We start from the raw sequence: 26,191 nt of genomic DNA on the forward strand, positions 1-26,191 counted from the left end.
GTTGATATAGGCTCTACAATCTCATCTAGAGGTAGAATCGAAGCGGAGGTGGCCCGCTCGTTGGTGTGGCCCGCTCACCGGTGAAATACGTTATAGCATGTTTACCAAAGACCAGGAATAGTAATCCATTTCTGCAGCCCTTACTTCGTCCTGAGTACCCTTAATCGGTACGAAAACAGACCTGAAGCGGTGGAGGAAAGCTTCCATGAGGCGCAAATTCTATGGTTTGAAGGAGATCAGACAGAATTGCATCCATTTAATGCAGGGTGCATGTACAAGACAGGTGTGGTCTATCTTGATCAAGCGAAGGAGCAAGCGGCTATGTATGCAACTCCCGTTCTTTCCTCATTTCTTACCCAAGCTAATCAACCCATCTGCTTCCTAGCAAGGACATCCGTGATACTCTAGAGATCACGAGATTTCATGCCAATGTCATGCCTGTTGAGCACGCGAGGGGCCGGTTCAACCTGTCCGAAGCGCTGCTGTGAGATATAACTGGGTATCGTAGCCAGCAATCAGACGCAAATCTATGGCCACCGAGGTGGATGGTAATGGCAGCAGTAGACAAAAGGCATAGTCTATACCAGGGGATAAGAAGGGGGAGACTAAGATACGATTAGAAATACCGGAATGATTACTTGGATAGAATATAGGCCGCATCGCTATGTGAATGGGTGGTTGCCTGGCCTGCGTTTTGGCATCATCATCTCCTGCAAACTTTTGACCGAGAATTTTCAACCATCCAACACTCGTTTTACATTATCTCCGTTAAATTTTATCTCCCTCAAGTACCTCCTCTCTCTTATCTCCTGAAGCTTTAGGAGACTGTTACATCTTTCTTATCACTACTTCCAGAATGCCGCTCCAACCACCACCAAGATGGTTGATGCCCTCTTTCATTTTGCTTGCGCAGCCTTTTCTTTGGCAGGCGCATCATCGGAACTTTCAAAGAATAGGATTGCTCGAAGAAGAGCTAGCTCGGTTAAAACTCGCTAAGGATGAAGCACATACATCTGAATCGCAAGAGGCATTAGACTCCGCTCTTAATTCCTCTTCAAGACATTTCATGTCGACCTCGCCGAGGATGTTGTTGCAAACGGCCATAAGATCGTAGCACGACTAATGTATGGGCGGATGGAGGCCATCGCTCCCATACTCCGTTCGGTGATCTTGGCGCAAGCCTCACGCCCTCTTCATACATATCTAGATTCTACCCCCAGGATCAGCATGAACGATTGCCGGAGGCACGATTGAATAGAATGTGAGTGCATGACGACACTGGTTTGACGGGCTTGCTGCGATGAAAGCTCCCAAGAACTTTCTACCACCCTCCGTTGCCTGTGTCTAAGGAAGAAACTTCGCTTGTTATCGCTTGTTATAACTTATCGCTTGTTGGTTTTAGCTATGGAATATCTATATCCAAGATTATTAATCAATAGTAATTTATAACTAATAAAATAGAGCAGAATATCCTAAATATGATTCCAGAATTTATTTCAATCTTAAGCATTCAATGCAGATAGTAATATTGAATTTAATACTGTCTCTACTTCTTCTGTAAGTAAGCTATATTATAAATCTAATATTAAATCGGATATAGACGATGGGAATCAACAATACTATAAAAATTAACTAGTGATCGGCCTTTCTAGACTATTGGTCTGTGATTCCCATTATTGAATACCTAACCCACTCAGGTGAAAGGCTTACAATTGAATGCCGAACAAGTATTCAATCAGTTAGGTGATATATATATAGGGTGAATCGTACCCAGAATCACATATATATATTTAAACTTAGTTCAACAGTTTGAGTCCAGCCTGAGCTCGACCTATAACATAAAACACAGGTCAAGCATTAAAGGATGAAAACACCACACAAAAATAATTAAAATAAAAAAATGAGTTAGAAGACAGTTGAGTCTTCAGGGAATATATGTAATATCCACGGTGCTCGTAGTTTTAGCCACATGAACTAAGAAAAAAGATCAGGTAGTTAGCCGCGGAAATGTTCCACGGGAGCTAAGTACGTAAGATTTTAAAAAACAAAAAAGACAAGCCGAACGCGGGGGTCGAACCCGCAACCTTGAGATACCGTGAAGACTAAGAGTCTCACGCTCTACCGATTGAGCTAGCCCGGCTGGTGTTGAAAGACTGCTGCTACTTTTGCTATTATATTCCAAAAGTATGCGAGCGAACCAGGAACCCACGGAAAAGGATAATTTACTAGTACTTCCGCACCTGACAGGGTTGGGTGGTTACTACGAGAAAAAAGCTCATCAATCGGCAAATATAATCCATTACTAGACTATAACAAATTTCAAAAACGGTATATACAGGCAGAGCCCGTTACATTAATTCGGTGAGACAGAGTAAAATATACAGAACAAGCCCATTGCTTTCCTGGTCGTTCCAATCGGTCATGGCGCTTGTCTTCGTCACCATCGTCAAAGGTCGTTGCAGGACGATGGGATCATTCCCATTGAAGTTCATCGCTTAGACAGCGACGGCAATGGCGGCCATGGCGACGGCGCCAAGGGAGTAGCCGATGGTGGCCTTGTTGGCAGCACCGGTGGCCAGGGGAGGAGAGGTGGCCGTGGCAGAGCCGGAGCCAGTGGGGGTGCTGGAGCCGGAGGGGACAGCGGAGGAGCTGGCAGCACCGGAGGAGGTGGGGATCACAGAGCTGGAGGTGACAGAGGCAGTGCCGGTAGCAGAGGCGCTGCCGGTCTCAGAAGCGCTCTCGGTGGCAGAGGCGCTCTCGGAGGGAGCAGCGCTGGAAGAGGGGGCGGAGTCGGAAACGTCCTTGTACTCATCGATACCCTTCTGGATGGCCTTGCTGATACCAGCGGAGAGGTTCTGAGCAATTTCCTTGAGAGACTCAGGGACCTTGGAGGTGATGGCATCGGCGAGACCATCGGCAGCAGACTTCTGCTGGTTCAGGGACTCCTTGACCTTGCCGCCAGCGCCAGCCTTGACGAACTGGTCCTTCTTGGCGATAATGTCATCGACGGCCTGCTCGACCTTCTTGGTCAAGTCCTGGACGGGGCCAGGCAGAGCAAGAGCATCGGTGGTGCTGATGTCGTCACCGCCCTTGATGGTCTCAGTGCCCTTGGTAATGGTGGAGACCAGGTCAGCCGAAGCGGACTCGACCTTGGAGGGATCACCGCCGCTGTAAGCCTTGATGGCGGAGTCAAGAGCATCGGTCTTGTCGCTGATATCGGCGATGATGTCGGTGGGGGAGGAACCAGCACGCTCAACGAGAGGGGTGGCCAGGGCGGCGCCGGCAAGACCCAGGGTGAAGATAGCGGAGAATCTCATCTTGACGGGAAAGACTGGTAAGCTGAATTAAGATTAAAGTGATCTATGTATAATTGGGAAGACCAAACGAGTGCCCGAGTGTAGAGAAGCTAAGAACGTTGCCAAAAGAATGGAGAGCTCTGATCTGTTCTTTTCTCCCATCGAGGCGCATCCAACAGTCTCTATATATACACGACGGACCGAAATGAAGCTCACATGCGTGGGCAGGTCCGGCCTCGGCCAGCATGGATCAGGGGAATGGAGCCCGTGGTTATTCTTAGCAGGATTGGGTTTAGGTTGCAGAGGCCCATCATTTGCCCCATGGGATTGGTCTGGGGGTGTATGAAGCTACCAGGATGAGTTTAATTAATATTTGGGTATGTCGTAGGGATCGTCGCCGTGACGGTTGGTCTGGACTTCTCTGACTGGTGCCGCTGAGATTTGAGGCGGCTTGGATCGTCGTTGGTCTTAGAACATCGCATGTCATTGTGACATTACTTTAGGGCTCCGAAGCAAGGACGGACTACAACGTGACGGTCACCCTCCAACAAAAGCTTGGGGATGTTAGGGCATGTTTCTCAGGGCCAACGTCAACCTCCGTTGCACAAGCATGCACCCGACCAAAACCATGAGTAATAACAACCCTTGGGGAGCGAATTGCTTCTCTGTAATCCAATCAATTAGGATTCAATGGCGGGGACGCCATGGCATTAGCGCTGTAACATTGGGGTCAGAACTCCGGGCCGCCCCCAGATTCTCATTTGTTCTCTCTTCTCAGGTCCGGGGGAGATTCGCCTAAACGGCACTTGGCCCGACTCTTAGTCCCTGCTTCGACCCTCATGAACTGAGACATTGCACCATTTGAATCCCAGATTACCCCGCACAGTTGGCTCAATTATGTTGTTTCTCTCGTTCGGGCTTCCGGCGTGCGGATCCCAGGGCTAAATTCTTGGCATCATATCGTCTCCAAACGGGGCCCTCCGCTAGTCTCCCCCGATGAAAAATTCCCATATTTGGGCACGGATGTGGCAAGAACCCTTCCGACTCCCCCGCTGATTGGTAATAGCAACAGTCAACCTAAGTAGCGCATCCTAGGAAATATCGAGCGAAGCGAAATTGCCTCTGTCCCGTTCATTGTGAACTTTTTCCAGCCACTTACTCGCTGGAATTGCTTCTCTCCCATGAGCATTCAGCTGTCTACCTCGGTTCCAACCCGCGGGATCTTTTGCTTCGCGCTTGTACCTTTTGTTGGAACCTTGGCTACCCATCGCCCATCCAGAGTAGCATGAAATTTGCTCGCTGGGAATGAACTGAAATCCATGGCGCTTCCTTCTTGCTCGATCGCGTTAGATGGCGACATGCGCCAATACCGTCCCTGGCATATCAGGTGGTCCTTGCAGCTCCATACAGAGTCCTAGTTTGTACAAAGTAGTAGTCGTTACTCTCAACTTTGGGGTCACATCCTCCGGACCCATACACGAGGCGATCCCCCCCATGTGGAACCTATTATTGCCGAATACTTTGGCAATCTCGCCTGGCCCGAATTGGCCTGAATTCGAGTTTATGATTTTTTTTTATGAATGGAAGATTCCGGAAATAATAGGAGTGGATTCTGTTCGAAATAATCCGAATATAGCGGCATTTTGGTCCAATAACCGCCCGGCTTGGCTCTTAGGGATTTGGCGGCAAAGGCGACATTCCAACTGCTCATCGTGATCTTATTAGCCGGAGGTTACATTGTCCTAGTATGTAAGTACTTTGTGCTCTGATCCCATGCATAAATGGCTCCCCTAGATCCTAGACTAGTCTCTCTACGGCCATTAGTAGTGAACATGGAGCCCGAAGCTACTGTAGCGCGAAATCGGTGGCGATTCATTTAGGGGTCCCGGACTACGGAAGGCCTGGAGCTCTGCCTAAAATTGTGCTATTCGATCTAGAGCAATCTGATGGCAAGCACGTTGCAGGATTTCCCTTAGCGCTATAATTTGTCTAATATGGAAAGCATTGCGATCGCTTAGGACTTGGACGAGACATGGATTAGTACTGTCAAAGATACCTATAACACGAGTGCCGTTCCCTGGTCATAATATTGACGTGCGACGCTCGGTGATTGAAGTCTGTCCCATTCGAGGAAAATCCAACGATCGCAATTTTAGATTATCTATGCTTTCTCGCGACTGAAGATTAACTTTGTGGCAGCACTTTATTTGACGCCAACACGAAATGATGATTTTCGCGTGATTCTGTTGACATACGCTGTCTTTTGAATCTAGGAAGTCGCCGAGGTTTTAATCATCCACCTCGTGCCTTGGGCTCGCGCAATGCACAGCCCTTGTTGTACCATGCGACTGTACTGGGATCTCACGAAAACCTAACCATCCTTTCGCTGATCTAGACTCGGCTTCAACTCTGGTTGCCCTGCTTTTCCAGGCACAGTTTTAGAGTTTTCCCTGACCGTTTCACGACAGGGCCGACTATGGGTCAAATAAACCTAGTGCAACACTCATCGTGCCTTGAAAATCGGAGTCGGTCGCTATAACTTCGGAGAACTTGAAACTAGCCCTATGCCTGTCGTGCGACGACGATCAGTGATGTCGATCTTATTAAACTCGTTGAACGCGGAGCCATGATCGTCGCTGCCATTGCCGGTTACATACTGATAAAGTCGATCATTGTTACACCATTACAAGGACGAATAAACTGTTTCATTACCCTGTCTTGGATTATGGAAATACCACGGTAGGAGAAATGAATTGTCTGGGTAAAGGATAATGATGAGTTGTCTTTCGTTTCGCAAGCACAATAACAGCTCGGTGATTTGAGCCATGCGTTGGAGGGTCGGTCCGAACTTTGATTTATTTCAAATATAGCTGCGGTAAGCCGTGCATGGGGTTGAGAAATCCTGAGTAAGTACAGTTCAGGTTCTTGGCTGATACACAGCACGATGTACAAATCATGAGCCCATGCTTTCGCCGTAGAGCCTTTCTTCGACGACGAAACCATCGTAACATCGATTGAACTAACCACCCCTCTCAGCTTCGTGATTGATTCCTTTGTGTTTTCTTCTGTGTCTCTTCTGCTTTCCTGCCAATTGGCGAGGTAGTAACTGGATGACACTGCACTGCAACTTTATGCTAGATGCACCCTGTCCCTTTCCGATTACACCAAGGTATAAACCTATGTGAACAGGTTGCCCACAAATTCCCGTTGCTGTCCTCCCGAAAGTCATCTACTTACTTTCATACCTCTTCATTTCGGTTAGAACTTCTTCTTTGCTTACCTGAGACGAATAAACAAACTCCCAGCTTAAACAGCGTCACTTGAATCCAAATGTCAATATATCAAGTTGAGAATCCTAGAATTTGTTGAAACCGACCGTCCCAGAGTTCCTAACCAAGCATCTGCATGCTCTGTACTTCTCTGTCCTTGCCACAGTCTTGGAATCAGATATTCGTATTTCTTTTTTTATCTCCGCAACTAATAAGCTCCAGAGAATGACCTGAGTGATCCCACGTCACCTGCAATCGCTAACTCCACCCGGCAATATTCACTTCATCTCCAAGCTCAGATCACCGTCTCTGCGAGTTATGTCCGATGTATAACCCATCGCCCCGACGAGCCGTACACTCAGTAGTGTCGCCCTCGATCGGAGGATTAGTGATATAATGCCAATAACATATCACTATTACCAGAGCGAAAATTATATTTGGGATTAGGATGTTGCAACGGGCGCTCTATGCACACAGATGTGAAGTGGTGCTTGCTCAACATACACACACATCGCCACACCTTGATAATGGATGATTTGCACGGCTGATGCGCTACTTATTGCATCAATATGCATGGACTTCTTCCATAGGTGAATATAATTCAGTGGATTATCTCACATGGTATTGCCTTGCCGTAGTAGACGTTAGTAAAGTATTGTACATCCCTAATATCCTTGCTATACCTTCATTCTCCAATCCGACGTTAGTTTTGCCATGGAAGAATGCGATTAGAGCTGTATAGTGATAGTTGAAACTAAATGATAGGTTTTGGCAGCACAAGGACTAACTAGTATGTGTATCATATCTATAGTCGTCTTGAAAATCACGGGAAGCTTAAATCGGCATTAAATGCATATAAATATATGAACAATCCTCACTATGCAAATGCGTTTGGCTCATGGGTCTATCTAGCTTTATTCTCACTAGCAATATTACTTAAAATTAAAGGATACATCCAAACATAATAACAAAGAAGCTGTACAAGTCTTAATAGTCATATACATACATTTCACAACCTGCTAGCCTGCTAGAAATATATATATCCCATTCCGGGCCAAAACGTACCAGTACATTTTGTCATGATATATATACCACACTACACTCACTCCTAATCTAAGTACACGCGACAAAGTTGTTACCACTAGCTCCAGTGTGGGTAATCAAACCAGCCAACTCATCGTTACTATTGAACACCACACGGTCCGCGCCAGGAGAGCCGCCATCGTAGGTCTCTCCGGAGCTCAGAATAGGCCACTCATAGTAAGGAGACGACACAGGGAAGTCGAAGCCCTCGTAGTTGTTGTACTTGTGAGGGTAGTTGTTGCTGCCGACGGTCTCGCCGGACTGCTGCAACTTGTAACCGGCAGCCTGGGCAGTGGAAACGGCGGAGGAGGAGTAGCAGTTGCTACCGCAGGTGTAGTCACAGGCGCGCTCAACGACAGAGGGGAGGGCGAGGGAGGTGGGGAGGAGGAGGGTAGCGAGGGTCAGGAGCTGTTGAATTTTTTTTTTGTTAGGACCTTACATAACTGTATGGGATACGATGGGTGGAAAAAGTGGAGTTGGAGATGGAGTATTGGGTTGGGACGATCGCGATCATACATACCTTGCTGTACATCATCTTGATCAACGGGTGCGATCTGCGTGCGGTTCCAAGATTTGGTCCTTTGGGTCTTTGGTTTGAAGGATCAAGGGCAATTGTCTTTGCTGATTGATAATTCTTTTCTCTTTCTGTTTCGGGGGGTTTTAATGCGTTTAAATAATGTTCAGATCAAGCTATCCACGTTGTCTCTACGCTCGGCATTGCCGCATTCCGGCATCTGTCCGGCTGAGATAGTAACTATTGATATGCGGTGTTACATTTCGGAGGTGCCCGTGAAGAATGTCGATAAGCAGATTGGTAGAAAGGCATGCAAGGCCGGCTGATCTTTCTGGAGGTAAGGCGTTGTTTCGAATTGATTACATTTGATTGGATTGAAATGTATTTGCAGTGCAGATCCCTTCGCTTGTCTGAGGATTTCTTTGATCCTTATTTGCGGTGAGGGTTATCGCGCTCAGCTGACTGTGGCCAATGAGAGGCGGACAGGGGGTGCACGGGTGTCCGTTGGAGAAATTATATATGTGAAGAACTAATTAGCCTGTTTAAAATCGAATGAAAAATAGTGCAGAATACATTTATGGATTGATTTCTATGCAAGTGATCGTCGCCCCCAGTGCGGCCATGACTGGCTGTCCGACTTTCTTGACATTGCCCCCCTGATTTCATTTCTCCACTAACCTACGATGTAGCTTTCGGACTCTCCGTCGGAATCCGCAAAACGGCCCGGCCCTCTATCGCAAACCGTTCCAAACGCTCAATCACCGTGTTCACTTCCGTTAAATCATAAACCTGATAGTGAGTAGACACCCGCCCGGCCGCTGCCATTTTCAGGAGATCCTGCATCTCCTCTTCCGTCCCCACACAACTCCCAACAACATGAATCCCGCGATTCACGCAGTCTAATGGCGAGATAGGCATGAGGTAGTCTTGCGCGGGGAGACCAACACAGACGAGAGTGCCGACGGGGCGAAGGAGTCGGAGAGCTTGGTTGTATGCGGTTGCAAGACCGACGACTACAACGACGGCGTGCGCGCCCGCGCCATCGGTTAGATTTTGGACTTCTTTCTCCACCTGTCTGAGTGTCAGTTTTACACACGTGGTTCACAAAGCGATTAGATCCACCGACATCGTTACGGAAATCGACAAATGCCGCCGCGCCGGACTTCATGCAAATGTCTTGCTTCGATGCGCTGTGACTGGGTTAGCTCTTGTTGTGGAGTTGTGTTCGCTTAGGAATTGTGGTACCTGTCCACCGCGATGATATTGTACCCCATTTCCTTTCCGATTTGGATTCCTCTGTGATGGGGTGAGCGGGTGTTGTCTGAACTCTGCAAGCGATTGTGATTCTTACAAATGTCCCAATCCACCACCGGCGCCCATAATTACGACCCAATCGCCCTTTTGGCAGAACCTGTGCAGTTTGTTCAGAGCGCCGTACATGGTCAGGCCGGCTATACTGTCAGTATCGCTGATTTCAGACTCAGAGTGGAAGAGAAAGGGGATACATACCGCATAACAAAGCCGCAACGGCCTCCGGCTGCAGTTCCTCAGGGATAATGGACACGAAATCGGCCGGGGAGACAATATATTCTGTCGCTGTTAGCAGCTCATCCGAACCGCGAACTTGTGGAAGGTATACGCTGAAACGTTCCCGGGACATTCTAATCTAATCAGCAAGAGAATGTGTGGAATGAGGGAAAGAAACTGACCCGGCCGGAGTTACTCTGATTCGGACAGTTCGGATAGTTGACTTTACACGTCGGACACTTCATGCAGGTGCTATACAGCCATCTGGTCCTTCTTAGTTACTTTCTAAGCAGCTCCGACATTAGAGAGTGGGTGATACTTCACGCCCACGCGCTTCCCTATCATGCCCTCGGCCGTATCCGGGCCCACTGGATATCGTCAATCTGTCGCCCACTGAGTCGATGTTTTATAGGGGACTTACCTTGGACCACCCTCCCGATCCCCTCGTGGCCGGGGACATTCGTGCTCATAGGTAATTCCCCATTAATGTTGTGTAAATCCGAATGACTATCCGCCTATTAGCGACTGTACGCTAATTCGTAACCCACCACGGATCAAGCTGAAAATTAGAATACCAGAACCCAGTACACTCCAACTTAATCAATACCTCGCCTGCCTTCGGCTCAGGAACGGGGATATCATGGCGGAGGTCCAGTTTGGCGCCGGGGTGCGGGCGCTCAATCGTAGCCGCAGTTTGGTATTTCGGGATGGACATCTTTGAAGTTATAAATCAACTACGTACTCCGTATAGAGAACAATCTTCGTAGCAAGAAAGCAAGAAAAAAAAATTATTGTGTGGTTCGGGCATGTGTTTTTTTTTTAATGATCAATCAGACTCCGTAAATCCGAACCCACATCTCCATATCCGCAGATGCGGGGGAGCATCGAGGTTTGGGGAATTTCCAGGTCAATTCCCGGTTATGATAACCGACTCGGCTACCGATTGGAGCTGGACCTCCGTTGACATGAATCATATATACATTTCTATTTCTATTCTTCAAATACTCGACATTGCAGTATTAACCAATAAATATATCCTTCAACCTGGTCAACCAGCCCTGCTGTTTGTCCGTTTCTGTCTCGTCAATCACAGCGACTCTTCTTCCCGTCCAGATATCCATCTCCTCGAGTTTGACGATCTTCGTCTTATTCCAAATCTTATATCCCACAACCAGCATCACGAAAACCGGAAGCAAGATATAATTAATAATGAAGTCATCCACACTAAATGGATTTAAAAAGGCCGTATACCCCTGGAAGAAAACGAGGAAGATAGTCGCACCCAGCGCGAAATACGTCCCGTAGGGATAGAGGGCAGCTCGGAAAGGAAGTCGGGATGGATCATCGCCTTGTACGACCATTGCTTTGCGGAAACGGATATGTGCGATGCAAATGACGGCCCAGACTACGAAGGTTGCCACTTTTTTTTTGTCGGAGTTAGCAGTGTTCGAATTATGAGGTCAGAAAGGGAGGGAGTGTTGGTGTGGATTACTTACCTCCTGCTAAGGTGATTAATGCGGAGTATATCCGGCCCGCGCTCGAGGAGAGGGTTAGGAAGACGATGCAGGTGAAGATGTTCGAGAAGATCAGGGCCGCCCAGGGCACACCCCGGGAATTCGTGCGACCGATGAAGCGAGGTGCCTTGCCGTTGCGAGCCATGAAGAGCATTGTTCGGGATGCGACATACAATGAGCCGTTTCCGGCGGAGATGACGCTAATTACGATTAGGGCGTTGATTAGATGCGCGGCTGGAAGGATGCCTGCGTCGGTGAGCGCGATGGTCAATGGGGAGCTGGCGGCGGTGGAGGTGGAGCTGAGAAGTTTGGGATGGTTGTAGGGGAGTAGGATTCCTAGGAAGAAGAAGGTTCCTGGTACTTGTCAGCGCGTTGCTTGTCTGCCTTGCGGAAGCGAGGTATACCAATGTAGAAGATCAGGATACGCCAGAAGACCTGCTTGATGGCGGTTGGGACGGCCTTTTGGGGGTTTGCGGATTCTCCGGCAGTCACACCAACCCTGTGGTCGTCAGACATTGTTAACTCGTTATGTGTGGGAGGACTTACATCTCTGTGCCCGCATAAAGCGTCCCGGCAACGACGAACGTCCTTGCGACACCGTTGATGGAATCGGCAAATGCGCCCGGGTCATGGTAATATTTGAATCCAATGGGACCAGGTCCGACGCCGCCCGTGCTGATGCAGATGGCCAGGATGAAGAACGCAAGCAGTGCCAGCACTTTGATACTGTTAATGGTACGTTAGCGAGTCGGCCAGAATGCAGCAGCGAAGCACATACAGTGACAACCAAAACTCCATTTCACCATACGCTAGAACACCCAGATTGGACAGCCCTAGGAACAGGAACCAAAAGATCAAGATCCAGCCCCATTGGGGCACAGCATCTGTCCAAAAACCGATCACAAGCGAAATCGCATTATATTCACTCGCCAGAATCTGTCGGGTTAGCGATACACTCGCACGATGATGATGAAGCAACGCTTACCGTCACCCAAAGATACCAGTACGCCCATCCCAGTCCGAAAGCTAACGAATCGTCCACGAATCGTTGCGCATACTCGGTGAACGATCCAGAAACGGGAATTGCAGTAGCCAGTTCACCCAGCGATTGCCTGCTCTATTAGCGTCCTGCCGACACAAACGACCCACAAAACTCACATAACGAAAAACACAATAAGCCCAACAAGAGAAAAACTGATCAGACATCCCGCCGGGCCGCCCTTATTCAGGGCATTTCCCGAACCAACCAACAATCCCGGGCCGATAATCCCTGTACTATCTTAGACATTTATATCACTAGAGATAAGACAGAGCACAGCCTACCGCCAATTGCGATCATTTGCAGATGTCGCGATTTCAACCTTCTCTTCAGCGGAGCGGCCAGGGGGTCCATGGACCCTGCCTGGCTGCCGGGATCCTCCTCGTCCAGGTCGGACCGAGCCTGATACATGATAGTATCATCTTTTCCGGATTTGATAGACATTGGCTATAAGATCTCACGCATAAAATCGTGGTCGTAAATGGTCGGGCTGTCAACTACATAACCGTGGAAAAAGGGTTCTATTGTAGGGGAGAGATAATTTTTGCCTACGCAAGCCCATGATGGCGTGAGTGGGTGTGTGTGGTCGGTATCTCTTAAATCGGGCGACAGAAAGCGCGTTCATTTGCTGGCGATGTCGTGATAAGGGTGCATGTTTGCGGAAGACTCAACAGTTTATTTCGAAGTAACCTTCCTAAAATTGTAAGAGGTGTCATGTATTGTAAATTGCTATATATTAGTATTGGCAAATAAGTTTGAACTAAAATAAGAAGCTTCTAAATTACATTACAAACTTGGAAGAATAGCATACCCTAGTGCTGATTTAGGGATAGTGCGTTGCTTCCAATACAACTGTATTACGGGTGGTCTCGCGGGGTGGGCAATTTTAAGCTTATGGCGGCAGCCGAGGAATTAGAAGCAAACCCTTAGCGTAGATCGTAGACTCTTCGTTGATTGGACCTCTGGCTCATATGTGGCCATCATGTCGACAGGCACGCCATCTATGACACATTCCTAACCTAGAGCTTACTATAAGTTAACCATTGTTTACATAGATCAGCAGTGGTGCCTTCGTATAACAAAGATTGCGTGGGGTGGAATCGCCCTGCGTAGCTTGGGTCCTAGCGCGTGGTTTGAGCCAGTTTACAAATATGCAAGGAAACAAATAGGAGGTTTTCAAAGGTAATAAATCAAGAGATATAGTTTATCCATGTCTTTCCCTTACGTCAATATAAGAATACACGAGTATCATATCCATTTGTTTAGGGTCAATGCCATCGCATGCGCAGGTGCCTCGCGCTTCCTTCCGCTTTGGGTTAGTGTTTCCAACTTCTGACTCAGCAGATATCCCACCTTTATAACCAATCACTGATCATGTTTTTCTCTCCGTTGCCCAGTTCAAGTTGACAAGCCGCGCATGAGGAGTATGGCAGTGGGAACCGGATGATCACACGTAACTCTCCAAGGTACTTTTTCCATTTCTTTGTAGTAACTGGGTCTACAGACATTGAAACTCCTGTGAATCCAACAATCCTGGTCTGCTATGTTACAAGTTGTTGAACAATTTCCGCTTGGATCACATTTTTGTTGTTGTCTATACAATGAAGGAATCCGTCCTCTGACTGCTGCATGCAAGAGCTTGGAATACATTAGTCCCTTTGTCTTTTGCAAAAGAGTAGGTGATCTCTCCGGGAGTTCTCTTAAATAACTTTGATGACTACTGTATCGCATGCATACATGGATGTACGTAGCTATGTTCGTGATGCCAGATATTTACCCGCATGACAATTGAGAATAAGGCTATAGACATCTGTGGAAATCATTCTGCCTATATAAAACAACAGCTGATATTCCGCTCCTGGATCCTTTGAGACTTACGGAATCTAGGGACCTACGAGCCAAGACATAAAGCAGGCAGGTTCAACCCGAGCATATTGAAAATCCTGACAGGAAGCATTGAACCTTATTATATCTCCACTTGACCGCAGCTAAGATGATTGTATGGTTGTCAAAGTCATGTTAGCTCGCATGGATGGACTTAATAGATAGTGAGACCTTCTGGCTCTCTTAGAGCAGATTAGACTTCGGCAGAACTAGACTTCAGCGGAACCTATTTAAACCCAAACCCAACCCGAACCTAGTCTATAATAGGTTGACATCCAGGTTAAGTTCGGGTTTGAATGGATTCTGCCGAACTCTAGTTTAGGCCTTAGAACCCGCACTAGGTTTCGGGTTCTAGGGCTTGCCCGCCCCCGGAAATTGCTGGGTTCGGGGCGGGTTCGTGTTGGGTCCAGCGGGGAACCCGATCAACTCTAGTTCTGTCGAAGGCTAACAAAGAGCAAAGTCAATATCTGTGGCTAGTAGCGTCCAATACGTATCAGTGCCGGTTGGGGTTGGATTAATGAGTCTTTGGTAGGAATTTAGATTGATCAACAGAAGAGCCTTGTCATAGGCGAGTGGTAGAGGCCAGTCGTATGGTCCAACATCATTGACGAAATCAATTGGTCACTAGGGATGTAATGTGACCTTTCCCACGGTACATATAATAGAGGGCTTGACCACTCTGAAGAGGTCGAACTAGACCTCGCTATGGGTTGGGTTTGGGTCCAATATCAGGAACCGTACCCGACCCATGAGCCTTGCATACTTCAATCCTTTAGTCAGTGTTAGACCCCACCTCTTTAGATTATATAGATTTGTAAATAATCTTTTGGACGCTGGATCAATGCATCATCTAGGCTTCACACACATATAAAATGCGTTATCTCCTGTGACTAAACGAGGGAACTGAACATTAGGTCTTATTTAGCTGGATGAATCACCTCCCAGGCACACGAGGTACAGTATCCGTCTACCATATCCAAGGAATACTTCGGATGAAAATGGATCACCAAAAGGGACAAGGATTGTAGGTCCCAGAACTGTAAATAGGTAGTATGCCAATATGTCTCAAACCAAGGGAATACATGCTGGGCCGACATGTATTGGATCGTGTCCGGCCCTATACTACCCTGTTGAAAAGGCAGGAGGGTTGGCGGAGTTTCAAAAAGGTAGACCAACGGTAAACTGAATGAGATAACCTATTAGATACTGCAAAAAAGAAAGGGACGAAAAGCATGAGGCAGTAAACAACGAGCGAAGTCAGCTCTGTAAAGACCTAGATTCGGCTTACTCCCAGATCACTTCCCCCATTTTCTCCCCGCACAAGACCACCGTTGTTTCGTATGGCTCCAAAATCGATTCCCATCACTGACAATATACCTAGGAAGAGTGGCTTCTTTGGGCGTTACTACCCATCCAGGCTCGGATACATGCCGTTCAACAGCGCGGACGTGTTCTGCTAAGAAGGAATGATTGTTCGCGATGACTGAGGGCGCCTCAACTAAGGCACTCAATACCATCACGTGACATGATGTGTTGTACACGTTTACCTGTGCAGTAAAGATTTCTTCGATTTCTTTGTATCACCAGTCCGTATATCCCCCCTGGAAGCGCTGTGATCTCTAGCTCGCTGGACAATTATTCATTTTCTTTGCTAACACTGCGCGTAACACCACTGTTTAACTCTCCTAACCATGGAAGACGTCCAACAGGGCCAACAGTACCAACTTTTACTCAACCTGTTCCTGTCAGAAGAAGTCTTGGATCTCGAATCTACCAGCGACTCTTCAATTAACAACCTCGATGAATTAGTGAAGAAAATGCCCATGTTAAAACGATTTATTGGTTACGAATATAAAATTATTGAACCTGCATTCATCGACCAGGGCCAACAGGGCTTTGTGTTCCGGTTTCGATACAATGGAAGGGATCTTTGCCTGAAGTTGGTATGTCTATGTCCACGTCAACCCCTAGACAGACTCTAATGATTGGGTCTACAGTTTTATGAATACACTGCACCATATGATGCCGAACATGTAGCTTTTACAAGCCCGTTTGGATGTGAATCACGTGCATTTGCTCGTCTATGCGATATGCATGAAAATGGCCACTGGGCGGTGCGGTGTCATGGATGGATGTGTCTAACAGACTCCCAACTTCAGCAGCTTTGGGAAGTAAGCGGGCGGGTGAGGTATGACCCAAATTGGTATCGGGCCCGCTGGGCTATCGTGAAGGACTTCATCGCTGATGAGCCACCGAGCCCTGAAGAGAAGGGGTTTGAAAGTATCATTTCAAATTTTTGCATTCCGAAACGCGGCCGTATCCTGCCTCGCGATGTCAAGAAGTCGAATTATAGAGGGGACCGGATTGTAGATCTGGGATCTACTATTACCTTCCCTTTCTATCGCCGTTATGCGAGTTGGACGGATTTCACGGACTTCTTCAGTGACTTCGACACAAATGAATTACCTCTATGGGACAGGGACATGTAGATAATATAGTGATATTCTAGTTCCCTTCCCGTGTCTTTCGAAAGTTTACAGTACAAGTTAAATCCCTAGACTAGATTTAATCTATCTATTTAAAATTTTCGCCGTCGCAGAGCCAGGCCGTTGTTGACCCCAACCTGCACACCCTCGCCAGCGAGTCAGTCATGAGCCATGACAAACGCTTCGGTACGCTCCGCATTGCCAGCTAGCGCGTAATCGAGGCAGCCAGCGCATCCACCAGCAAGACCTCTACGGCCGCGCTCACGCAAGCATCTCTCGAAGGCCTCAACTCTCACCGAGGCTATGGTACTACTGGTCCAGGCGATCGTGGCCAAGATTTTAGAAATCTTCAATATTCCCCTCTCGGACATTGACGCTGAGTTGCCGATGTCGCACTACGGCGTTGACCCAGTCGTCGCTGTGGAACTACACAACTGGCTGAGCAGCGACGCAAAAGCTAAAGTCACTGTTTTTGACATCCTCCAGAGCGCGTCGCTGAACGAGTTCGGTGCTTTGGTGGTGAGCAGGAGTGAGGATTTAACGTCAGGGATCTGCCAGCACGGGGCTGGTAATGCGCACTGATGAAGGAATGAGTGCAGACTGGAGGTTGCTAGAGAGATGATTCATGAAGTGCAAAAGATATGTGTAGATTGGAGAATACACTGGTGTAGACCATTATTAGAGGGTATATACAAATAGATCAGCTGAACTTATACAAATGGTTTCTGTTATGACCGCGGCTGTGTCAAGTTAATTACACGTTGAACACCTGAGCGACATTAACTCTGAGTACTCCGGTTGACCTCGGTGGTTTTGTTAGAAAGGACTAGTAGGTAGGTCAGGATTCTGCCGGCTTTTCAAGTTTCTATATTATATTATCAAAAGAGTGCTAAATGAAAAACTTTAAGTCTAATAAACTATATGGTTATCTTCTGTTTAACTAACTGCCCGACAACGAGCGTGTATATCATCCAATATATTCTAGGACTGTCCTTTAGTTCTATAGAGCTATCTGCCTTAGACACTTGTATATAAATTCTAATTTATCAGGAGTCTGTTTCTGAATGTACTACCGACTTAGATCAGGCGAGCATAGAGAGAATTATATAGTGCACATCGAGAACTAATTGACTGTATCAGAAAATGGATCCCCATAGTCAACATGTCATTGTTAGCAGCTTAAAGTTCAAGCAAACGTTGCTTTGTAAAAAGACCTCCATTAATGCCATATCACATACATGTACGCAGTACACAAGAGAGACAATGACCAGCACAGTCTATCTACCCGTCCATGTCTCGTATCCAACATATCCGTAGCCCAAACTCATATTCTAAGCTGACTGAACCTTCGACGCAAGGAAAGAGGCAGCCTCCGGCGCATTGATGGTGTAAGTCAAATGGGCAGGGGTGACAATGAGTGTGCCATCGCAGACAAGGTCACCCATTGCACAGAAGACCTTGACATTGTCCTTGGGGTAGTTGGGGATCTGGCCCTTGTCCTGGAGGTTACGAGTGAAGCCGAAGAAAACAACACCCTTGACCTTGTCCTTGACTTCGGTGGAGAGTTGTTGGACGGCGTTGTCGATGACGGCACTACCTTGACTGTGTATCGTATTGTCGTTAGTATAAGAGGTAGTATGTTTGGTGGAATAGGGAGAGGAAGCTGGGCATACCTGTATCCACCGGCCACAATCTGGGTGTTAGGGCACTTGGTGCTGGCTTGCTCGAAGAGCGATTTCGCAGTAGAGATGGCACCAGGGTCAGTGTTTTGAGGAAGCGCATTTTGCATCAATCCCCCGGTATAGAGGCCGCCCACACCTTGACAAGCGACCTTATCGGCACCGAGCTTGCTCTTTAACGCCGAGCAGAGCGGGGGCCCGATAACAGTGCCCTGTTGATGTTAGCGGTATGCGTGCGAGAGAGCTTCTTGTTGACGAACCATGTTGCCCATCTCGGTGGAGCCTCGAGCGAAGATGAGAGTCACATCCTTGCATGCACCGTTGGTGAGGTCATTGGAAGACCCAAGCTGTCTGGCTTCCAGTGACTGATCTGCTGGCTCAGCGATGGGGCTGGCTGCTGCCAGAGTAGCCAGGGCAGAGACGAGGAGGGAGCGGAGCATCACCATCTTGTTCAGTTATGGAGTAGAATGTGATATGACACACCGAGGTATCTATGAAGTGATTTAAGAGATGACTTGCTGGAGGGCTGGGATAGAATTATCTGTAATCGTAGGATCCATCCCCCTTTTATACTCTTTTACCATTACCCTAGTTGAAAACCATTGCCCTGATAATCTCCCGATATTTACCCTGCGTCTACCGGTAGCCACTATACCCAAACTTGAGTCTATCTTAGTGGGAGCCTTAGAACCCTCTGCTTTTACATTTCTTTTTTTTTCTAATCTCACATTTACCCTGGAGCCTGGCGCCCTGACCCTGTTTCACAGTGAACACCAGCCAGGGTATCTAACGACCTAACGACACTATAGCGGGACAATTAACCCGCTAGAGAATACCTAGTCCGTAGGGTCTCGGATGAACTCCTGGTTTTCACTATCTGACATCCAATCGGCATTTTGCGCTTGGCATCAAAATCCTCTAAAAAAGAGCCAGTGACCGAATCGGGATTTGCATCCGCTCCTAGTTGGGTTGGGAACTTGGGATGGCTCCACTTGTTCCCATTATTGGGGGTTGAAGAACAATGGAAGTTTTATTGGGCTCTTCCTCTCTTTCGACTCCTCGCTCTACACAGGTCTCATAGACAATATAGAATACTAACCAGGTACTGTCCAATAAGTGCATAAGTAGATATAGTCCCGATCGTTAAAGTATATCATCCAAAAATTATCTGTCACAAATCCGTAGCCATCATACGCCCGCGTTCCTGCGTCAGATCTCGTGCCGCTAGGGACAGCGGAACCGAGCCCTAGTGGGGCGCCATACCCGGAGGATTCACCTCCAAGATACAAACCAGGTTAGGGGCTTCGTGCTAGACTCAAACAAGCTGTTTTCTGTTGGAGAGCAAAGTTCGTCGATTTTTACATTTGGAGAAATGATTGTCGCGCGAAGCACCTGTGATTTCCATGGGTGGTAGGCCGGATACGAAGTGCCAGGTATCGTCGGCATGTCGTCGGAGAAAATCGGTGCCAAGGTTGTTGAGGTTGGAGCGCATCCTAATCCTGTTGGATACGAGGGTTTTGGTTTTACTCCGGGGTTTGGCTTGAGGATAAGAGGTATTTTTCGCTTGGTGTTTATCGGAAACTTGGGTTGATTCATCGGATAGATCCCTGGTGGGGCGGTTTGTTTCGTCTTTGGGTTGTGATCTGTGCTGTGGGATGGCTGGTGACAAGGTTGTGTCTGTATATCCAATCGTAGCGGTTTTTACGACATGACATCCTCGGCACTTTGCTATCTGCTCCTGCTCATCTGTCACTGTTCATAGTGTGACTCTGCCGAAATATGATCCTTCATATTAACCCATGTTAAGTGCAAGGTCCTCCGCCAACGCGACTGGCTGCACGCTGGGATTGAGGGCCGTCTATCTCAAACACCAACATACCAGGCAGACGCAGAAGTCGAAATGAAAAACTTCATTTTAGGTTTCAGCCAACGTATGGAAAGAATACCATCTAGAATATTCAGACCAGGTTTCTCCGCATTTCATCATCTAGGAGTCATGAATATCACTCTCCGATATAACCCTAAGAATTTCTCTCAAATCACGCAATAAAGCTTAGCCATGGGTCTCGACTCTATGACAGTCCTTCGCAATCGATTATAGTTGTTCCTAAATCGATACTTGCATTCCAGGGAAAAATACCAGGACCCTGAGTAACAGATACAACTGTCAAGTTATTGTCTGTCATTAGTATTCGATCTGACACCGACGCGGTCTGGTGTATCGAAATCCCGTCAATGAAATCAGCATATATTACGAGAACCATCACATATTGTAGATACAATAACAAGAACTATACCGAGGTAAACCCCTTTTGGTCCATGATTTAAGAATGATTTTCTAGGTGAACGTAGATCCCGGGGCATATCGGTATTGGACATCTATTTTTGGACCCGAGAAGGGGGCATATCCGATAATTAACCTTGATGATTTTCTAGTTTGGTTTAGTCCTTCATTTCCAAAATGTCCAAGTAAGCATAAGTTAATATTTATGATCTACAGAAGTAGCTTTGGGGCTTCCGTTTGTTTGTCTGGCGTGGAGTTAAAGATGTAGGACTACTGTTTCACCACATTCTTCTAGAAGATGAATACATCCCGATAGATGATGTCAGAGACTTTCATTCCCGCTCTCTTCTGTTTCATATACATGAGACCGTATACGATCAAGCCTTTCCAGTATACTTCAACGAATAAACACCCCTTTCAATACTATTCAACAAAATATTTCCGCTCGGGAAATAAGGATAAACACTCCAAGCACCCACAAACTCAACCTCCCCACCTTGGGCATCATCTTCAGGGTGGCAGTCAAAGAAACCAACCTGTTTGAAACCCTTGCCGGTCGGATCTTCCTTAATAGAGCTAACATCGACGATGCGCAGTCCGCTCCCGTAGTTAGCTTGGTATGTCAACCCATCGATAACATACTGGTTATGGTCAATTGATCGCACGGGAGATTGGTAGGTTCCCGTGTGTTTCGGGTTCGCTAGATCCTTAATGTCGAAGATATAGGTCGTTGTGTGTCCGTTAGCGGCTTCACCTGTTCCCTCTTGTTCGTCCAGTTCATCGTCCAGGAGGAGGTAGGACATGTCGGAGACTGCTACCCAGCCTTGATGCGTGTAGCTTGCTCCAACATAGGGGGTTTTGGAGATCTGGATTGGCAATGCCCTGTCTGTTATATCGACGATGGTGAGGGTGTCTTCGTTGTAGTTGAAGCAGATCTCACGGTTGGTATATTTTTTGTCGGGGCCGGTGTAGATCACGCATTGTGCTGGTTTGCATTAGTGCTGGACGTTGAGCGGAACCATTTAATTAGAAACACTTACCATCGTGCACGTAACCGTCTTCGCTGACACATCCGGGCGATGTCGGGTTCGCCGGATCAGATACATCGATCATCCACAGGCCGCCAGCGCAGGATTGGTTCCTAGCCGTGCCGACAGCGAAGATCATGTTGGTTTCCTCATGCGCGACAATATTGTGCGAGCTACCAAAATCGCTGTACCAAGCCGTTAGGTCTTCTGCTGTCGAGAAATTGGTCGGGTTATTGATGTCCGTGTCGAGAAGCTGGACCCCGTTAGCCTTGGACGCAATTTACCTATGAAGAAAGGTTGGCACTATGAAATACCTTCTTCAAGTCAAAGATCTGAAGTCCATGTCCAGGTGACTCCGACCCGATATACGCATGATCTCCGATCACCTTCATATCGCGCCAAATAGTCGCCGTTGTCTGCGTTGGTAGACGACCAACATACTGCAGACTGCCATCGTCTAGAACTTCTACAAACGCCGTTCCGTCCGTTTGGCCAATGACGCCAAATTCACGGCCATCGGCCGATGTCCATCCTGTTCATTCTTAGTCTTATATCTACGGAACAGAAGCATAGTATGGCTAACGTACCCCAGATATCATTTCCCTCCCGAGTCGTACTGCCCATAGCCTGATGACTCAGGAAGCCAAGGAGATCAACGTTCTCACAGGAATATTCCCCGGCTTTGCCATCCACGCAAGGCGTCTTTCCAAGGTCAATGTAATTGTTGGGTCTGAATAGACCCTGGGCCCGGGCTCGCTCGCGATGTTCCGTTTTAATAGACATTAGATGGCTCATGACCGGAGCGCCCTCGCGGGAGGCCACCACGAGACAAGCCAGGGACAGGAGGGAGATAAATGATGATTTCATGATGTACGTCGCTCGGGAGAGAGGTAAAGGAGTAGTGCTGATCTGCTGATTCCTGCTGCTCTCTCCATCCTGACACTCTTATATGTCCCAGATGCCAAAGTATCGCTCGCCAAAATCACCGCCAAGGACATGAGACTCCCCTCACTTTCGCCAAGTCTCTCAAAAATCTGCCATTTATCGCAGTAGATAAAGCACCATGATCGTGGGTATTGCGGCGGTATAAACCGCAAACAAACTTTAATAAACCTTCTTCACTCACGCACAGATAAGCTGAGAGTCTTGGTAAACGCCACTCATTTGTTCTGAATAATATGCTAATCTTCATGTGGTTCTTGGGTTACATGGAAAGCGGCTTGCGACTGAACCGAGGCTGTTGGTTGGACGGGACGAGCCTTAACGCCGCATAAACGCTGGCATTAGCCATCTTGGCAGGGACGCAATGTAACAGGGGCCTTATCGGCATTTGCTTGAACGATGAGCTGCTGACCCTTGGATTTGTAATATACGTTTCTTGCCTGGATCAGGGCGGCGATTTGGAATATTTGCAGAAATAGACATTATCGTAATTGAAGTATCGACAAGATAGGCTTAAGGTCAGAAAGCTCCATGTACTGTTTTAAGCTCAAATAAAAAGACACGTGGAAAGGTATTGTCATAATGTACATTCTTCAGGTAGATCATCACTCTCAGTGGACTATCCTGGTAGAACGTGCTAGGAGAGGGTCATAAAAGCGGCCTGGCTGTCTCTAATGGCACTACCCGTGTTGGTTACCGGTTCAAATGAATCACCGCTATACTTCGTATCGTGTCTTCATAGAATGGGCCGTGCGCGTTGCCTGCTGAACAGCTGCTCGTGCCAAGTAGAATCCCCGCACACACGTTCGGATAAATTGATCGCCTCCAAGAACGGAGCTCCGTCGGATGAGGACGAGACATTGTCTTGGACAGGAAACACGTCACAGGGACACCGAAACACGACATCCGCGCTCCTCGGTGAACGTCCTGACTCATATCAACACCTCAAGAGATCATCGTGTCGTGCATTGACGAGTGAAAGGATAGGACGCGACTTTCCCCATACGTATGCTGCTAGGAGTTCCGCCGGGAAATCACAGAAAGTTCGTGTATCCATCATAGGACTCCTCTTCTTTGAGTTAGAATATGTGAGGAGTTCGAAGGACCAGAATTGGTCGAATCTCTTAACTGGGAAGCAAAGGCACTAGCGGGATTTCATTGTACACCCAATTCATTGGCTCCGCAGTGCTCTGATTCAGGAGGACATCTGTCATCTAACCAATAATGAGTAAAGAATAAGGCGAATAGATTGAGTCTGCACATACCATAAGGTCCCAATCATCCATCGACTCAGGAGTTATCTCCAGGCCCATTTGACCAAGCTCATTTAAAAAGCCTTCGGTTTGGCCCTGAGCTGCCGCTTCTTCAAGGATGCGTAAGCATCTTGCCTCTGCATCCATAGCGACTTTGAGTAACAACACCACAAGTTGGTCGCGCGCAAGGCCTTGTCTAAGCCCTGCGATCCTTGCCTCAATTAACTCAACAAGGAGGTAACCCTTGATATTGGTCTCACCGGCTTCAATGGCACGGAAGAGCCACTCTTTGGATTGCTTTACCACCGAAAGGAGATCTGCTCGTAAAAATACTGGGCCAAGGCTTTCTTCTTCTTGCAGCTGAGTGCTTAATTCTGCTGCAATGGCAAGACTTGTCTGCATGCCAAGCACACGGAGATAACCGGTACCACAGATCGCAAACCTCTCGAAATCATTTCCATCGAGTGAAATTGTATCGTGACGAGTGTGAGCCGCCATGATAGATGAGGATGGGTTCAATGTACACCATATCTTGAGCGACGTCTCAACAACTACCTTCCGAGAGTATGCATAGGCCGTTTCATGCGGTGCCATAGCAAAGAACGGGATATGGAGAGTTAAAAGGTAGCGCAGCATCAGGCAATCCACCATATGAATTGTAAACTGAGATGTGAATGCGGTGCCCGCATTATATCTCTGAAGGGTCCGACACAGAGCTCTGTATGACGCTCTAAACTCTGCATCCAGCCGCAATGTTTCTTCGTACGTACTCTTAGAGCTGAGGTCATTCAAGAATTTCACGATCGCGAGGCGAAGAGGGAGGGTTTTACGGAGAGCTATCGGGATTGATACTTGAGTCAGTGTGTCTTCTGGCTTCGGCACCGGGGCATCGGCCACAAGCTGGTCGTCATCATAGTTATCGGGAGGCGCAGTGTCAAAATCGTCCATAGATATGAACACGGGCGAACCACAAGTCATACTCGAATGTAGGGCCATCTCGAGTATCGTATTCCATAGCCTCCGGCGCATCTCACCAACGAAGATTGTTCTATTCGATAAATAGGCCGGATCTCTATGAAGCCCCCAGTAAACCGCAGTCCTCAGTAGGGCCCCTGCTGCAGTCCAGGTGGTGTCACCGCCCACATGTACCAATTCACGGGCGATCAACAGTAGGATATTGATCTGTAGATATTGAAGACTCCGCCTGGACTTGCAAACAGGCTCTGAAAACCACGTCTGTGCCTCATAGACCCATTGAATCGCCGAGGCACGTAGGGAGAACTCTTGATCGTATATGGTAGCTCCGATAGCAAGCACTAACTTGACCTGAACCATAAATGCCACGTCAGGTGCTGTATCTGACACCCAGAGTGCCTCATAGTCCCTTCGAAAGGATGGAATATGAAGTACACGATAGACAGTTTCGGATGTCCTAAGGTAACAGTCAACGAGCTCATCGGCTACATCCTTTGAAGGTAGAGCGGATGTTAAAGGCGACGGCCATGAAGGTGTCCGCCGCGACTTGATAACCCTCGCAAGAGCTTTACACCTCTGCATGCCAGACAAGACATCCGATGTTTCGTCACGTACGTAAGGCTCAAGCATCTCAAAGACATCGCGGCACTAATGAACTTCAGCATATCACTCCTTGGAGCTAAGCAACCTGCAAGTACTTACTAGCCCAATCACACCATTGATCCAATGACTTTGACCGAACATGCGGGACTTATGTACGACACTGCGAGTGATGACTTGAGTTTCCCCGAATAAGTTACTATCAACTTCGCACAGAGTCGAATTCAGGACCCTTGGATCGGCACGAGAAGTCTGATTAGAGGACTGATCATGCCTCTGGTTGGTTTTAGACAGCTGCTCCTCGAGGTTTTTGATTCTACTCTTCAGCGCCTCGATATCCCCAACAGAGGCTTGGCTCTTAGGAGTTGTAGCATCTGTTGACCTGCCCACTATGGACTCGTATGAATGACTTATCTCGGCTGATGGCCTGCTTACGCAGGAAGATGCACTAGGGGCTGTTGGAGAGGGAACCCCTCGGGAATCCAGTGTAATTGTTTGGCCATGGTTAACATGTGGCCGGGGGTGGTCAGAGGGATGCGTTTCATAAATGCACGCCTCATTTTTGGAGCGCACACAGTTGTTACAAGGGGTCTTCCGATCGCATCGGATCTTTCGTCTCCTGCAAAGAGAGCACGAGCTGTATCTCTGCGGTCAGTGCGAAGGACGCGGATATCGAAGGGTTCTGTGACCTACACAGCCGGTCGTCTGCGCCGCCGTTCGGGGTCAGTCATGGTTAGCTTTTACGACCGTGTTAAAATCGGCCAAAACTAAGCGAACCTCACGCAGTTTACAGCGTATCTCCGAAATTATTTCATTCT

At 47.7% G+C, this 26,191-nt stretch overlaps 10 protein-coding genes and 1 non-coding gene across 11 annotated transcripts; 2 read left to right on the forward strand and 9 right to left on the reverse strand.

Annotated features, from left to right (window-relative positions):
* Positions 1-2,056: 2,056 nt before the first annotated feature.
* On the reverse strand, positions 2,057-2,140 carry BDV27DRAFT_t167. The gene has a single exon. It is a non-coding gene; the product is annotated as a tRNA-Lys (tRNA).
* Positions 2,141-2,278: 138 nt separating this feature from the next.
* Positions 2,279-3,742, reverse strand: BDV27DRAFT_132565 (cell wall mannoprotein 1 family protein). The gene has a single exon (XM_032067908.1). It carries the CDS (start codon positions 3,315-3,317, stop codon positions 2,496-2,498), a length of 822 nt encoding a protein of 273 aa, XP_031924801.1. The 5' UTR covers positions 3,318-3,742; the 3' UTR covers positions 2,279-2,495.
* Positions 3,743-5,405: 1,663 nt separating this feature from the next.
* BDV27DRAFT_132567 (uncharacterized protein) lies at positions 5,406-6,745 on the reverse strand. The gene is made up of 2 exons (XM_032067909.1): positions 6,333-6,745; positions 5,406-6,202 (listed from the first exon to the last, which is right to left on the reverse strand). The coding sequence occupies exons 1-2, from the start codon at positions 6,523-6,525 to the stop codon at positions 5,946-5,948; spliced, it is 450 nt and encodes a 149-aa protein (XP_031924802.1). The 5' UTR covers positions 6,526-6,745; the 3' UTR covers positions 5,406-5,945.
* A 933-nt stretch (positions 6,746-7,678) lies between these two features.
* BDV27DRAFT_147576 (amino acid permease-domain-containing protein) lies at positions 7,679-12,409 on the reverse strand (the record flags this gene model as incomplete). Its single annotated transcript, XM_032070769.1, has 13 exons — positions 7,679-8,056; positions 8,925-9,233; positions 9,289-9,352; positions 9,514-9,613; positions 9,672-9,752; positions 10,111-10,196; positions 10,743-11,109; positions 11,186-11,557; positions 11,608-11,702; positions 11,750-11,929; positions 11,982-12,139; positions 12,189-12,320; positions 12,362-12,409. The coding sequence occupies 13 exons, from the start codon at positions 12,407-12,409 to the stop codon at positions 7,679-7,681; spliced, it is 2,370 nt and encodes a 789-aa protein (XP_031924803.1).
* A 1,220-nt stretch (positions 12,410-13,629) lies between these two features.
* On the reverse strand, positions 13,630-13,982 carry BDV27DRAFT_132577 (uncharacterized protein). Its single transcript, XM_032067910.1, has one exon. The coding sequence runs from the start codon at positions 13,971-13,973 to the stop codon at positions 13,641-13,643; it is 333 nt and encodes a 110-aa protein (XP_031924804.1). The 5' UTR covers positions 13,974-13,982; the 3' UTR covers positions 13,630-13,640.
* Positions 13,983-15,717: 1,735 nt separating this feature from the next.
* BDV27DRAFT_132580 (kinetochore Sim4 complex subunit Fta2) lies at positions 15,718-16,674 on the forward strand. Its single transcript, XM_032067911.1, has 2 exons — positions 15,718-16,069; positions 16,124-16,674. The coding sequence occupies exons 1-2, from the start codon at positions 15,818-15,820 to the stop codon at positions 16,613-16,615; spliced, it is 744 nt and encodes a 247-aa protein (XP_031924805.1). The 5' UTR covers positions 15,718-15,817; the 3' UTR covers positions 16,616-16,674.
* Positions 16,675-16,776: 102 nt separating this feature from the next.
* BDV27DRAFT_160417 (acyl carrier protein) lies at positions 16,777-17,194 on the forward strand (the record flags this gene model as incomplete). The annotated part of the gene is made up of 2 exons (XM_032073024.1): positions 16,777-16,798; positions 16,854-17,194. 2 exons carry the CDS (start codon positions 16,777-16,779, stop codon positions 17,192-17,194), a joined length of 363 nt encoding a protein of 120 aa, XP_031924806.1.
* A 749-nt stretch (positions 17,195-17,943) lies between these two features.
* On the reverse strand, positions 17,944-18,737 carry BDV27DRAFT_166699 (cutinase family protein; the record flags this gene model as incomplete). Its single annotated transcript, XM_032074259.1, has 3 exons — positions 17,944-18,214; positions 18,286-18,503; positions 18,552-18,737. The coding sequence occupies 3 exons, from the start codon at positions 18,735-18,737 to the stop codon at positions 17,944-17,946; spliced, it is 675 nt and encodes a 224-aa protein (XP_031924807.1).
* A 911-nt stretch (positions 18,738-19,648) lies between these two features.
* BDV27DRAFT_132582 (uncharacterized protein) lies at positions 19,649-20,028 on the reverse strand (the record flags this gene model as incomplete). The annotated part of the gene is made up of 2 exons (XM_032067912.1): positions 19,895-20,028; positions 19,649-19,844 (listed from the first exon to the last, which is right to left on the reverse strand). Coding segments are annotated over exons 1-2 (243 nt in total), but the record flags the coding sequence as incomplete, so codon positions are not given.
* Positions 20,029-20,912: 884 nt separating this feature from the next.
* On the reverse strand, positions 20,913-22,854 carry BDV27DRAFT_25722 (uncharacterized protein). The gene is made up of 4 exons (XM_032076143.1): positions 22,191-22,854; positions 21,918-22,135; positions 21,616-21,856; positions 20,913-21,560 (listed from the first exon to the last, which is right to left on the reverse strand). The coding sequence occupies exons 1-4, from the start codon at positions 22,468-22,470 to the stop codon at positions 20,953-20,955; spliced, it is 1,347 nt and encodes a 448-aa protein (XP_031924809.1). The 5' UTR covers positions 22,471-22,854; the 3' UTR covers positions 20,913-20,952.
* Positions 22,855-23,575: 721 nt separating this feature from the next.
* On the reverse strand, positions 23,576-26,177 carry BDV27DRAFT_25720 (uncharacterized protein). The gene is made up of 4 exons (XM_032076142.1): positions 26,067-26,177; positions 25,476-26,010; positions 23,811-25,421; positions 23,576-23,759 (listed from the first exon to the last, which is right to left on the reverse strand). The coding sequence occupies exons 1-4, from the start codon at positions 26,102-26,104 to the stop codon at positions 23,670-23,672; spliced, it is 2,274 nt and encodes a 757-aa protein (XP_031924810.1). The 5' UTR covers positions 26,105-26,177; the 3' UTR covers positions 23,576-23,669.
* Between the last annotated feature and the right edge of the window lie 14 nt (positions 26,178-26,191).

Source organism: Aspergillus caelatus, assembly GCF_009193585.1.
Source record: "Aspergillus caelatus strain CBS 763.97 unplaced genomic scaffold BDV27scaffold_163, whole genome shotgun sequence".
NCBI classification, from domain to species: domain Eukaryota; kingdom Fungi; phylum Ascomycota; class Eurotiomycetes; order Eurotiales; family Aspergillaceae; genus Aspergillus; species Aspergillus caelatus.

Excerpts from the sequence above, each read along its gene's own strand:
- BDV27DRAFT_132567 (XM_032067909.1), bottom strand. The coding sequence starts at position 6,525 with ATGACTTTCGGGAGGACAGCAACGGGAATTTGTGGGCAACCTGTTCAC. Across the intron at positions 6,203-6,332 it reads CAAAGGAATCAATCACGAAG|TCAGGATTTCTCAACCCCAT; the intron begins CTGAGAGGGGTG and ends AACTGTACTTAC.
- BDV27DRAFT_132577 (XM_032067910.1), bottom strand. The coding sequence starts at position 13,973 with ATGCGATACAGTAGTCATCAAAGTTATTTAAGAGAACTCCCGGAGAGA.
- BDV27DRAFT_132565 (XM_032067908.1), bottom strand. The coding sequence starts at position 3,317 with ATGAGATTCTCCGCTATCTTCACCCTGGGTCTTGCCGGCGCCGCCCTG.
- BDV27DRAFT_25722 (XM_032076143.1), bottom strand. The coding sequence starts at position 22,470 with ATGAAATCATCATTTATCTCCCTCCTGTCCCTGGCTTGTCTCGTGGTG. Across the intron at positions 21,857-21,917 it reads AGATCTTTGACTTGAAGAAG|CTTCTCGACACGGACATCAA; the intron begins GTATTTCATAGT and ends AACGGGGTCCAG. Across the intron at positions 21,561-21,615 it reads AGACGGTTACGTGCACGATG|CACAATGCGTGATCTACACC; the intron begins GTAAGTGTTTCT and ends AATGCAAACCAG.
- BDV27DRAFT_25720 (XM_032076142.1), bottom strand. The coding sequence starts at position 26,104 with ATGACTGACCCCGAACGGCGGCGCAGACGACCGGCTGT. Across the intron at positions 26,011-26,066 it reads CGGCGCAGACGACCGGCTGT|CTCGTGCTCTCTTTGCAGGA; the intron begins GTAGGTCACAGA and ends GCAGAGATACAG. Across the intron at positions 25,422-25,475 it reads TCAATGGTGTGATTGGGCTA|TGCCGCGATGTCTTTGAGAT; the intron begins GTAAGTACTTGC and ends GAAGTTCATTAG.
- BDV27DRAFT_132580 (XM_032067911.1), top strand. The coding sequence starts at position 15,818 with ATGGAAGACGTCCAACAGGGCCAACAGTACCAACTTTTACTCAACCTG. Across the intron at positions 16,070-16,123 it reads GGGATCTTTGCCTGAAGTTG|TTTTATGAATACACTGCACC; the intron begins GTATGTCTATGT and ends TTGGGTCTACAG.